The sequence below is a fragment of the Coregonus lavaretus genome (genome assembly GCF_964263955.1).
Source record: "Coregonus lavaretus genome assembly, chromosome: 3".
NCBI classification, from domain to species: Eukaryota; Metazoa; Chordata; class Actinopteri; order Salmoniformes; family Salmonidae; genus Coregonus; species Coregonus lavaretus.
In genome coordinates this window covers 1,295,349-1,309,503 of record NC_139990.1, presented here as the reverse complement: position 1 = coordinate 1,309,503, position 14,155 = coordinate 1,295,349, and the positions used below count along the sequence as shown (strand labels likewise).

The 14,155-nt window shown below is 48.9% G+C and overlaps 1 protein-coding gene across 1 annotated transcript in view; it reads left to right on the top strand.

The window, feature by feature from the left end:
• Positions 1–14,155, top strand: part of LOC311110341 (uncharacterized protein) — an 86,258-nt gene that overhangs the window by 52,780 nt on the left and 19,323 nt on the right. The window contains exon 6 of the mRNA XM_084152998.1: positions 13,530–13,658. Coding sequence (XP_084009124.1) covers positions 13,530–13,658 — 129 coding nt within the window. The remainder of the gene's footprint in view (positions 1–13,529; positions 13,659–14,155) is intronic.

Genomic DNA, 14,155 nt, shown 5'->3' with positions numbered 1-14,155 from the left:
TTGTGACCTTGAGGTCAAGAAACTTCTCTCCTCTCTGAAGTCTGAATAAGAATGAGCGTGTGTGTGTGTGTGTGTGTTTGGTTTGAGCTACAAAGACAATCTAGTTTTGCCCTTTTCCACTTGGGGTTCTCTAGAAAGATTTGTTTCTGGGCTTTAGATGCCATTCATAAACCCAGTCACTTCAGTCATTTAACTTTCCCAATTTTACCCCAAACTTTTCCTAGTTCCCTAGTTCCTAGTTCCCCATATTAAAAGGACTTTGAATCTGTCCAGTCAAACTGCACTGCTTAATAATGATTGAAGTAAATCAGAGATACAGTGTGTTTAAATAGAGTGAATCAGGTCTGTCTGAGCAGACATTCTATAAGCTCTGTCAACTGCATGATCCAGACAGACAGACGGGCAGACAGACAGACAGACAGACGGTGAGGGCGTCTACAGTAGGTCTACGTCTACAGTACTTCCTTGTCGGGTTCCCCACCCCGCCCGCCTTGTGAACAGTTGTTATCTGTTGCGTTCTCTCCGGTGCAGGCAGATGTTCGGCCTCCACTGTCAACTTGCCGAGACAGGTGGACCCTGTCATTAACAACAGGCTGTCCTTGTCTTCTGCCACCCTCTGGAAGTCCCCCAACAGAAGTAAGGATGACCGACCCGCGTCAATGTCCACAAGGCCTCTATATCAGCCCTCCTCCTCCCCACTCCCTTCTCCTCTCAGATCCTCCTTACTACCTGGTTTTTGTTTTTTGTTTTAACTGTTGTTGCTGGTGGCCTGCCTGCCTGTTGCCTGGTGACCGATCATTTCTTATCCCTACAACACTACATTACCCGTCTCACATATCCCCGGTGTGCATCATGGTTTTGTTGATTTGTTGTTGTTGATTGATTTACCTTCCTCTCTCTGCATTTTTGATCAGCCCAGACATGTACAGTGAGGGAAAAAAGTATTTGATCCCCTGCTGATTTTGTACATTTGCCCACTGACAAAGAAATTATCAGTCTATAATTTTAATGGTAGGTTTATTTGAACAGTGAGAGACAGAAGAACAACAAAAAAATCCTAAAAAACGCATGTCAAAAATGTTATAAATTGATTTGCATTTTAATGAGGGAAATAAGTATTTGACACCCTCTCAATCAGAAAGATTTCTGGCTCCCAGGTGTCTTTTATACAGGTAACGAGCTGAGATTAGGAGCACACTCTTAAAGGGAGTGCTCCTAATCTCAGTTTGTTACCTGTATAAAAGACACCTGTCCACAGAAGCAATCAATCAATCAGATTCCAAACTCTCCACCATGGCCAAGACCAAAGAGCTCTCCAAGGATGTCAGGGACAAGATTGTAGACCTACACAAGGCTGGAATGGGCTACAAGACCATCGCCAAGCAGCTTGGTGAGAAGGTAACAACAGTTGGTGCGATTATTCGCAAATGGAAGAAACACAAAATAACTGTCAATCTCCCTCGGCCTGGGGCTCCATGCAAGATCTCACCTCGTGGAGTTGCAATGATCATGAGAACGGTGAGGAATCAGCCCAGAACGACACGGGAGGATCTTGTCAATGATCTCAATGCAGCTGGGACCATAGTCACCAAGAAAACAATTGGTAACACACTACGCCGTGAAGGACTGAAATCCTGCAGTGCCTGCAAGGTCCTCCTGCTCAAGAAAGCACATATACATGCCCGTCTGAAGTTTGCCAATGAACATCTGAATGATTCAGAGGAGAACTGGGTGAAAGTGTTGTGGTCAGATGAGACCAAAATGGAGCTCTTTGGCATCAACTCAACTCGCCGTGTTTGGAGGAGGAGGAATGCTGCCTATGACTCCAAGAACATCATCCCCACCGTCAAACATGGAGATGGAAACATTATGCTTTGGGGGTGTTTTTCTGCTAAGGGGACAGGACAACTTCACCGCATCAAAGGGACGATGGACGGGGCCATGTACCGTCAAATCTTGGGTGAGAACCTCCCTCCCTCAGCCAGGGCATTGAAAATGGGTCGTGGATGGGTATTCCAGCATGACAATTACCCAAAACACACGATCAAGGCAACAAAGGAGTGGCTCAAGAAGAAGCACATTAAGGTCCTGGAGTGGCCTAGCCAGTCTCCAGACCTTAATCCCATAGAAAATCTGTGGAGGGAGCTGAAGGTTCGAGTTGCCAAACGTCAGTCTCGAAACCTTAATGACTTGGAAAAGATCTGCAAAGAGGAGTGGGACAAAATCCCTCCTGAGATGTGTGCAAACCTGGTGGCCAACTACAAGAAATGTCTGACCTCTGTGATTGCCAACAAGGGTTTTGCCACCAAGTACTAAGTAATGTTTTGCAGAGGGGTCAAATACTTATTTCCCTCATTAAAATACAAATCAATTTATAACATTTTTGACATGCGTTTTTCTGGATTTTGTTGTTGTTATTCTGTCTCTCGCTGTTCAAATAAACCTACCATTAAAATTATAGATGTACAAAATCAGCAGGGAATCAAATACTTTTTTCCCTCACTGTATATTATTCCATATTTTGTGATGATTTTTTTTATATTGGTGTATATAGGTTTCTGTCACTTCAGTCACGAGTCACGACACCCTCCTATTCCACACTCTTTGGTTGTCCTCCACTCTGCTGTTGGTGATAAGCTGTGTTGGTGCTGTGGAGTTGGTGTCGTGGTGGTATGGTATGGTATGGTGGTATGGTATGGTGGTGGTGGTGGTGGTGGTATGGGATGGTGGTGGTATGGTTCGGTGGTGGTGGTATGGTGGTGGTGGTGGTATGGTGGTATGGTGGTATGGGATGGTGGTGGTGGTGGTGGTGGTGGTATGGGATGGTGGTGGTATGGTTCGGGGGTGGTGGTATGGTGGTGGTGGTGGTATGGGATGGTGGTGGTGGTGGTATGGTGGTGGTGGTGGTATGGTGGTATGGTGGTGGTATGGTGGTATGGTGGGATGGTGGTATGGTGGTATGGGATGGTGGTGGTATGGTGGGATGGTGGTGGTGGTGGTGGTATGTGATGGTGGTGGTATGGTGGTATGGTGGTATGGTATGGTGGTGGTATGGTGGTATGGTGGTGGTATGGTGGTATGGTGGTGGTATGGGATGGTGGTGGTATGGTGGTATGGTGGTGGTGGTGGTATGGTTGTGGTGGTGGTATGGTGGTATGGTGGTATGGTGGGATGGTGGTATGGTGGGATGGTGGTGGTGGTGGTATGGTGGTGGTGGTGGTATGGTGAGATGGTGGTGGTATGGTGGGATGGTGGTGGTGGTATGGTGGTATGGGATGGTGGTGGTATGGTGGTGTGGTGGTGGTGGTGGTGGTGGTGGTGTGGTTCAGTGGTGGTGATGATGGGTATTGTAATGTGACTGTGGCTAATGTTTCTTCTAATGCTATGGATTCTCCATTTTGGCTTGGAAGAAGACTAGTGTAAATGTAAATGTCAGTAATGTAACTGGTCAGATAGTGTAATGTAATGTAAACGGTCAGATAGTTGTTGATGAACTCTTTATCTAATTATCACATGTAATAATATGTGGAGAGGAGATCTTAGATAAAGGAGATCTTAGAGGAGATCTTAGATTGAGGAGATCTTAGGTAGAGAGGTCAAAGGGAACACTAAAATAACACATCCTAGATCTGAGAATGAATGAAATAATCTTATAAAAATATTTTTTTCTTTACATAGTTGAATGTGCTGACAACAAAATCACACAAAAATGATCAATGGAAATCAAATTTATCAACCCATGGAGGTCTGGATTTGGAGTCACCCTCAAAATTAAAGTGGAAAACCACACTACAGGCTGATCCAACTTTGATGTAATGTCCTTAAAACAAGTCAAAATTAGGCTCAGTAGTGTGTGTGTCCTCCACGTGCCTGTATGACCTCCCTACAACGCCTGGGCATGCTCCTGATGAGGTGGCGGATGGTCTCCTGAGGGATCTCCTCCCAGACCTGGACTAAAGCATCCGCCAACTCCTGGACAGTCTGTGGTGCAACGTGGCGTTGGTGGATGGAGCGAGACATGATGTCCCAGATGTGCTCAATTGGATTCAGGTCTGGGGAACGGGCAGGCCAGTCCATAGCATCAATGCCTTCCTCTTGCAGGAACTGCTGACACACTCCAGCCACATGAGGTCTAGCATTGTCTTGCATTAGGAATAACCCAGGGCCAACCGCACCAGCATATGGTCTCACAAGGGGTCTGAGGATCTCATCTCGGTACCTAATGGCAGTCAGGCTACCTCTGGCGAGCACATGGAGGGCTGTGCGGCCCCCCAAAGAAATGCCACCCCACACCATGACTGACCCACCGCCAAACCGGTCATGCTGGAGGATGTTGCAGGCAGCAGAACGTTCTCCACGGCGTCTCCAGACTCTGTCACGTCTGTCACATATGCTCAGTGTGAACCTGCTTTCCTTTGTGAAGAGCACAGGGCGCCAGTGGCGAATTTGCCAATCTTGGTGTTCTCTGGCAAATGCCAAACGTCCTGCACAGTGTTGGGCTGTAAGCACAACCCCCACCTGTGGACGTCGGGCCCTCATACCACCCTCATGGAGTCTGTTTCTGACCGTTTGAGCAGACACATGCACATTTGTGGCCTGCTGGAGGTCATTTTGCAGGGCTCTGGCAGTGCTCCTCCTGCTCCTCCTTGCACAAAGGCGGAGGTAGCAGTCCTGCTGCTGGGTTGTTGCCCTCCTACTGTCATGATCGCTTAAGGAGGGAGACCAATGCGCAGCGTTGAAGGTGAACATATTTTATTACTATCAATGATCACACGATCAAAAACACAAACGAAAACGTGACGTCTACGGTTTCACACCAACCGAAATGAACAAGAAACCACAAACACAACGTGAAAGACAGATAGTTAAATATGGCTCCCAATCAGAGACAACGAGCCAACAGCTGACACTCGTTACCTCTGATTGGGAGTCACTCAAACAAAGAAATACAATAACCTAGAACCCACAACAAAAACATAGAAACTAACACCCTGGCTCAACATATGAGAGTCCCCCGAGCCAGGGCGTGACAGTACCCCCCCCTAAAGGCGCGGACTCCGACCGCGCCAACGAAACACAACAGGGGAGGGACCGGGTGGGCACTCCGCCTAGGCGGCGGATCCGGCTCCAGTGGAACAGGCACGTGCCGTGCCGAACCGACGACGCACACCACTGGCTTGGTGTGGGGAACAGGCACGGGCCTGACAGGGCTGACGAAACGCCCCACAGACTTGGTGCTGGGAGCAGGAGTGGGCCGGACTGGGCTGGCGACGCGCACCACAGACCTGGTGCGGAGAGCAGGAACGGGCAGAGCCGGGCTGACGAGACGCACCACAGACTTGATGCGGGGAGCAGGACTGGGCCGGACTGGGCTGGCGACGCGCACCACAGACCTGGTGCGGAGAGCAGGAACGGGCAGAGCCGGGCTGACGAGACGCACCACCGACTTGATGCGGGGAGCAGGACTGGGCCGGACTGGGCTGGCGACGCGCACCACAGACCTGGTGCGGAGAGCAGGAACGGGCAGAGCCGGGCTGACGAGACGCACCACAGGCTTGATGCGGGGAGCAGGAATGGGCCGGACTGGGCTGGCGACGCGCACCGCAGGTTCGGTGCGGGGAGCAGGAATAGACCGGACCGTACTGGGGACACACACCACTGGCTCTACACCGGGATCTGGAACGGGCCGGACCGGACTGGCAACACACGCCAGTACCTCTCGCCGTGCCTCCACACCTTCCATCCCTTCTTCTACCAGTGGCCCCCGTAACCCGGCGGCCTTCTCCGGCAACCCACTGGACCGCTCCATCGCGGCCTCCTGCTGGTCCGCCGTCGTGAGCCCCCCCCTAAAAATTTTCGGGGCGTCTCCCCTACCCGTGGACCACGTCTCCATATCCCTCGCCAGCTTCTCGCCCTTCTGCCATAATGTCAAGCCCTTGTCTTCCTCCCTCGGCTTGACCCAGTCCAGGAGGCGAAGGAGATCTGTGAAGGATCTCCCCGGCGATGGCTCCTGCACACGCTGCTTGGTCCCATCTTGGTGGTTTCTTCTGTCACGATCGTCTAAAACAGGAGACCAATGCGCAGCGTTGAAGGTGAACATATTTTATTACTATCAATGATCACACGATCAAAAACACAAACGAAAACGTGACGTCTACGGTTTCACACCAACCGAAATGAACAAGAAACCACAAACACAACGTGAAAGACAGATAGTTAAATATGGCTCCCAATCAGAGACAACGAGCCAACAGCTGACACTCGTTACCTCTGATTGGGAGTCACTCAAACAAAGAAATACAATAACCTAGAACCCACAACAAAAACATAGAAACTAACACCCTGGCTCAACATATGAGAGTCCCCCGAGCCAGGGCGTGACACCTACGGCCTCCTCCACGTCTCCTGATCTACTGGCCTGTCTCCTGGTAGCGCCTCCATGCTCTGGACACTACGCTGACAGACACAGCAAACCTTCTTGCCACAGCTCGTATTGATGTGCCATCCTGGATGAGCTGCACTACCTGAGCCACTTGTGTGGGTTGTAGACTCCGTCTCATGCTACCACTAGAGTGAAAGCAGCACCAGCATTCAAAAGTGACCAAAACATCAGCCAGGAAGCATAGGAACTGAGAAGTGGTCTGTGGTCACCACCTGCAAAACCAGTCCTTTATTGGGGGGTGTCTTGCTAATTGCCTATAATTTCCACCTGTTGTCTATTCCATTTGCACAACAGCATGTGAAATGTATTGTCAAATCAGTGTTGCTTCCTAAGTGGACAGTTTGATTTCACAGAAGTGTGATTGACTTGGAGTTACATTGTGTTGTTTAAGTGTTCCCTTTATTTTTTTGAGCAGTGTATATTCCATTAGCTTGTCATCCATTCTTTTAGATGTTGTCATGTCACTCATAACACGCAGTCAGCTGTTATTGATCTCCAACCCCCACCATATTTAATATTCAGTCAAGTCAATACTAAATACCGTACACAGAATGTCCTCTCTCAGCAGACTGATATTTTCCAGAATCTGCCATATGAAATCCAGTTGACTTTAGTTAGAATGTTCTGGCTTCAGGCTGTAAGTAAGCCTATAATAGCCTGATGGTTTTTAGAGTCCCAGGATCCGTCTACCAGGTGGTCAGTATACCAGGCAGCAGCAGTAAATGTCCTGCCACATTGAAGGAGAAAATAGGCCACCTCACTGTTGCTTAGCAACAGGCCCAGGCCTAGTTGGGTTATCAACCATAAAACACTTTGTGAAAAGGATTTGTCCAAAAATACAGGGAAGGTGACCCCTGGTCCATTAAATAATATGAACCAGTGGATTATATGGGATTGTCAAAGCTTTTCATTGTTTTCCATTCACTGATCGGTGCCATCCTAAATGTGATTTACATGCATCTACAGAAATGAAGTGTCACGACTCACGCTTATCATCAGCTTGTTGGTGTTGCTGTTGTGATTGTGAACTTACTGTGCTTGGGTGAATGTGTGTGTGTGTGTGTGTGTGTGTGTGTGTGTGTGTGTGTGTGTGTGTGTGTGTGTGTGTGTGTGTGTCTGTACGCATTCAATGCTGTTATTACAGTATAATGCTTAAGAGGACAGCATTTAATTTGATTCCAGTCTCACTTCATTGCTGACAAAGTGTCAATGGGGCAACGTTCTGTGTAACATGCCATCAGTTAGAGTCAATGGGGCAACATTCTGTGTGGCATGCCATCAGTTAGAGTCAATGGGGCAACGTTCTGTGTAACATGCCATCAGTTAGAGTCAATGGGGCAACGTTTACATTTACATTTTACATTTTAGTCATTTAGCAGACGCTCTTATCCAGAGCGACTTACAGGAGCAATTAGGGTTAAGTGCCTTGCTCAAGGGCACATTAACGTCATTTAGCAGACGCTCTTAGCCAGAGCAACTCACAAATTGGTGCGTTCACCCTATAGCCAGTGGGATAACCACTTTACAATTGGGGGGGGGGGGGGGTTAGAAGGAATACTTTATCCTATCCCAGGTATTCCTTAAAGAGGTGGGGTTTCAAATGTCTCCGGAAGGTGGTGAGTGACTCCGCTGTCCTGGCGTCGTGAGGGAGCTTGTTCCACCATTGGGGTGCCAGAGCAGCGAACAGTTTTGACTGGGCTGAGCGGGAGCTATGCTTCCGCAGAGGAAGGGGAGCCAGCAGGCCAGAGGTGGATGAACGCAATGCCCTCGTTTGGGTGTAGGGACTGATCAGAGCCTGAAGGTACAGAGGTGCCGTTCCCCTCACTGCTCCATAGGCAAGCACCATGGTCTTGTAGCGGATGCGAGCTTCAACTGGAAGCCAGTGGAGTGTGCGGAGGAGGGGGGTGACGTGAGAGAACTTGGGAAGGTTGAACACCAGACGGGCTGCGGCATTCTGGATGAGTTGTAGGGGTTTAATGGCACAGGCAGGGAGGCCAGCCAACAGCGAGTTGCAGTAGTCCAGACGGGAGATGACAAGTGCCTGGACCAGGACCTGCGCCGCTTCCTGTGTAAGGCAGGGTCGCACTCTCCGAATGTTGTAGAGCATGAACCTGCAGGAGCGGGTCACCGCCTTGATGTTGGCGGAGAACGACAGGGTGTTGTCCAGGGTCACGCCTAGGCTCTTCGCACTCTGGGAGGAGGACACAGCGGAGTTGTCAACCGTGATGGCGAGATCATGGAACGGGCAGTCCTTCCCCGGGAGGAAGAGCAGCTCCGTCTTGCCAGGGTTCAGCTTGAGGTGGTGATCCGTCATCCATACTGATATGTCTGCCAGACATGCAGAGATGCGATTCGCCACCTGGTTATCAGAAGGGGGAAAGGAGAAGATTAGTTGTGTATCGTCAGCGTAGCAATGATAGGAAAGGCCATGTGAGGATATGACAGAGCCAAGTGACTTGGTGTATAGGGAGAAAAGGAGAGGGCCTAGAACCGAGCCCTGGGGGACACCAGTGGTGAGAGCACGTGGTGCGGAGACAGCTTCCCGCCACGCCACTTGGTAGGAGCGACCGGTCAGGTAGGACGCAATCCAGGAGTGAGCCGCGCCGGAGATGCCCAGCTCGGAGAGGGTGGAGAGGAGGATCTGATGGTTCACAGTATCAAAGGCAGCAGACAGGTCTAGAAGGACAAGAGCAGAGGAGAGAGAGTTAGCTTTAGCAGTGCGGAGAGTCTCCGTGACACAGAGAAGAGCAGTCTCAGTTGAATGACCAGTCCTGAAACCTGATTGGTTTGGATCAAGAAGGTCATTCTGAGAGAGATAGCAAGAGAGTTGGCTAAAGACGGCACGCTCAATAGTTTTGGAAAGAAAAGAAAGAAGGGATACTGGTCTGTAGTTGTTGACATCAGTGGGGTCGAGTGTTGGTTTTTTGAGAAGGGGAGCAACTCTCGCTCTCTTGAAGACGGAAGGGACATGGCCAGCGGTCAAGGATGAGTTGATCAGCGAGGTGAGGTAGGGGAGAAGGTCACCGGAGATGGTCTGGAGAAGGGAGGAGGGGATGGGGTCAAGCGGGCAGGTTGTTGGGCGGCCTGCAGTCACAAGTCGCAGGATTTTATCTGGAGAGAGAGGGGAGAAAGAAGTCAAAGCATAGGGTAGGGCAGTGTGAGCAGGACCAGCAGTGTCATTAGACTTAACAAACGAGGATCGGATGTCGTCAACCTTCTTTTCAAAGTGGTTGACGAAGTCATCCACAGAGAGAGAGGAGGGGGGGGGGGGAGGATTCAGGAGGGAGGAAAATGTGGCAAAGAGCTTCCTAGGGTTAGAGGCAGATGCTTGGAATTTAGAGTGGTAGAAGGTGGCCTTAGCAGCAGAAACAGATGAAGAAAATGTAGAGAGGAGGGAGTGAAAAGATGCCAGGTCGGCAGGGAGTTTAGTTTTCTTCCATTTCCGCTCCGCTGCCCGGAGCTCTGTTCTGTGAGCTCGCAATGAGTCATCAAGCCACGGAGCTGGAGGGGAGGACCGAGCCGGCCGGGAGGATAGGGGACACAGAGAGTCAAAGGATGCAGAAAGGGAGGAGAGGAGGGTTGAGGAGGCAGAATCAGGAGATTGGAGGGAGAAGGATTGAGCAGAGGGAAGAGATGATAGGATGGAAGAGGAGAGAGTAGTGGGAGAGAGAGAGCGAAGGTTGCGGCGGCGCATTACCATCTGTGTAGGGGCAGAGTGAGTAGTGTGGGAGGAGAGTGAGAGAGAAAAGGAAACAAAGTAGTGGTCGGAGACATGGAGGGGAGTTGCAGTGAGATTAGTAGAGGAGCAGCATCTAGTGAAGATGAGGTCAAGCGTATTGCCTGCCTTGTGAGTAGGGGGGGACGGTGAGAGGGTGAGGTCAAAAGAGGAGAGGAGTGGAAAGAAGGAGGCAGAGAGAAATGAGTCAAATGTGGACATAGGGAGGTTGAAATCCCCCAAAACTGTGAGGGGTGAGCCATCCTCAGGGAAGGAACTTATCAAGGCGTCAAGCTCATTGATGAACTCTCCAAGGGAACCTGGAGGGCGATAGATGACAAGGATATTAAGCTTAAATGGGTTAGTGACTGTGACAGCATGGAATTCAAATGAGGAGATAGACAGATGGGTTAGGGGAAAAATTGAGAATGTCCACTTGGGAGAGATGAGGATTCCTGTACCACCACCCCTCTGACCAGATGCTCTCGGGGTATGCGAGAACACATGGTCAGACGAGGAGAGAGCAGTAGGAGTAGCAGTGTTTTCAGTGGTGATCCATGTTTCCGTCAGCGCCAGGAAGTCGAGGGACTGGAGGTTGGCATAGGCTGGGATGAAGTCAGCTTTGTTGGCAGCAGAACGGCAGTTCCAGAGGCTGCCTGAGACCTGGAACTCCAGGTGTGGGGTGCGTGCAGGGACCACCAGGTTAGAGAGGCAGCAGCCACGCGGTGTGAGGCGTTTGTGTAGCCTGTGCAGAGAGGAGAGAACAGGGATAGGCAGAGGCATAGTTGACAGGCTGTAGCAAATGGCTACAAAAATGCAGAGGAGATCGGAATGAAATGGGCTAAGCATCTGGGAGCGGAGAGAGCAGGGCCTCCCTCACCAAAAACTTCTACCTCAGAAACTAAAATTGTTTCACTGAACCACCCGAACAAAAACTCTCCCAACTTCCGCCTTTAGAAATCAGAATTGTTGTGAACCACAGCGGTTCAATGTTTAAAGGAATAGACTCAACCCACTTTATTCAGCTAGCCAACTATGACACCATAGCCAACTAGCAAGCTAGCATCCAATAACAACGTTCTGTGTAACATGCCATCAGTTAGAGTCAATAGAGTCAATGGGGCAACATTCTGTGTAACATGCCATCAGTTAGAGTCAATGGGGCAACGTTCTGTGTAACATGCCATCAGTTAGAGTCAATGGGGCAACATTCTGTGTAACATGCCATCAGTTAGAGTCAATGGGGCAACGTTCTGTGTAACATGCCATCAGTTAGAGTCAATGGGGCAACGTTCTGTGTAACATGCCATCAGTTAAAGCATACAGAGAGAGCTGGGTGATCCACACAAGAGGTGTGTCCAAAATAGCACCCTATTCCCTATACAGTATAGTGCACTACTTTTGACCAGAGCCCTATGGGGGCTGGTAAAAAGTAGTGCACTAAATAGGGATGATGGTGCCGTTCCGGATGCTTCTTAGCATAGCTGACTTGACCTAACAATCAGGGCCCACACGATGCAGCAGGTATACAGCAGTGGGGTCTCTCTAAACAGAATGCTGCTACTGTAGGCCTACACAGCTTTGTTCATCCCAGGGTCCCTTCACTGTGTACATTCTGTACATTTTGTAACATTCCGCTGTCAATCAAGTCCTTGATGGAGTTTAAACTTGTGATGACTGATGTTAACATTCCATACGTACGATATTATCAATGGCCCATTGAAGATGCTGAAACTCTGTGGTCACACAGGCCTAATTGCCAGTTACTTAGAATGAAGTTTATGAGAGACTCAGGGAGGTCATACTCTTTAGCTCAGTTTGAGAGTTGAGAGGAACGGGAGGTACTGTAATACGAAACGCTGCATCGTCCCTATTTCAACTAATCTTCAAAAGGTTTGGGTCATTTCTCCACCAAATTCTCCTCCACACAGAAATCTCACACAGAGGGCTCTCACAACCAGACTAGTTCTATCACTACAATGTAGCGCCTTTTGGCCCATATACTGTTTTGTAACTTTCTGAAATTGGCGTCGTTTTAGGGAAAAATGATTTCAGGGACTCCCGACGTTCAAAACACATTTGCTCTGACATTACATTTGTTCCAGTTATGATTGTTCTTGAGCGTTTGTCAGAATGGTTGCGTCCCAAATGTCACCCTATTCCCTACAGTAGCGCACTACATAGGGAATAGGGTGCCATTTGGAACACGGACAAATGTCTGTGTAGCTGTCCATTACAATGCATCAAACACATCCTCTTGTTGTAGAACTTCATATGGGGGCAGTCCTCATCTTATGACACTAATGAAACACTAAGGCTACATCCCAAATGGCACCCTATTCCCACAGAGTGAGCACTACTTTTAAACAGAGCCCTGTGGACCCTGGTCTAAAGTAGTACACTATGTAGGGAATAGGCTGCCATTTGGGACGCAGACAAACAAACAAACAAACAAACAAACAAACATATGGTTCTGAACTAAGTAGGCCTCCTGTAGCTCAGTTGGTTAGAGCAAGAGCGTCTGCTAAATGACTAAAAATGTAAAAATGTAAACTAATGGCATAAGAGTGAGCCTTACTCACAGTATCCCAGGAGTAGTGTAGGCTGTAATGCTGAAGATCTGATCTAACATGCCTCCGTCAGCATCGCTAGGTCCGGGTGGAGCTTAGGCCTACTAGACAGTCATGGCATTGTGGGTGGTGTGTTTTTGAATGACAAGTCATTTGGAAAGACGTTTTTACATGTATTCTACATTTAAAGTGTTATTAGTCGTACGTACGGGATATGCATGGGATACACTGTCCAACCTAATGCTTCCTTCTCGACAATGCAACAACATTAATACAATATAAGAATAGGAACATAAAGTAAATGTCTCAGTAGAATAGAATAAACATTTTAGCATCAGTATAATACAGGAAGCACCATTTATAGTCCAATATTTACTCGTGTTTTGGAGAAGGCAAGTGTTTTTATATTATTTCTCTATGGAGGAAATTTAGCAGTTGTATTGTTATGTGTGTGATCTGTGACGCTATGAGGTATGTGACATCTCAAGATTTCTCCACCTGTCCGTCATGTTTAATTGGAGTGAAGTCTGTCTCTATGTAGTAACAGTGGCCAGGGTGAGACAGGTGCAGTTATTTCGAGTGTGGTCAGACAGTGACCAGTTTGTGTTGGGGGATGAAAAGCTGTGCTGCAGTGTCGTCAGTGAGTGACTGGGGAACGGTGGGTAACCTGGTGGTGCAGTACTGCGGTGTCTGATTCTAGGGACTCTGCAGTGTGTGTGTGTGTTTGTGTGTGTGTGTGTGTGTGTGTTGAGTTGAGTGTAAGAGCACCCAGGTACTGACAGCGCCCTCTTGTGTCTGTCAGCCCGCAGTCTGCGCCTGAGCCCGTGGGAGAGCCGTATCGTGGAGCGGCTCATGACCCCCACCCTGTCCTTCCTGGCCCGTAGCCGCAGCGCCGTGACCCTGCTCAACACTAGCGACTCCCGGGACCCCCGTGAGTGACCTCTGACCCTTACAGGAACCTTTCTCCATTCTCTCCCTTATTTTCCAGGAAAGGGGAAATTACAGCATACACCACTAGTTACAGTATACACCAGACTTCCACTAGTTACAGTATACACCAGACTACCACTAGTTACAGTATACACCAGACTACCACTAGTTACAGTATACACCAGACTACCACTAGTTACAGTATACACCAGACTACCACTAGTTACAGTATACACCAGACTACCACTAGTTACAGTATACACCAGACTACCACTAGTTACAGTACAGTATACACCAGACTACCACTAGTTACAGTATACACCAGACTACCACTAGTTACAGCATACACCAGACTACCACTAGTTACAGTATACACCAGACTACCACTAGTTACAGTATACACCAGACTACCACTAGTTACAGCATACACCAGACTACCACTAGTTACAGTATACACCAGACTACCACTAGTTACAGTATACACCAGACTACCACTAG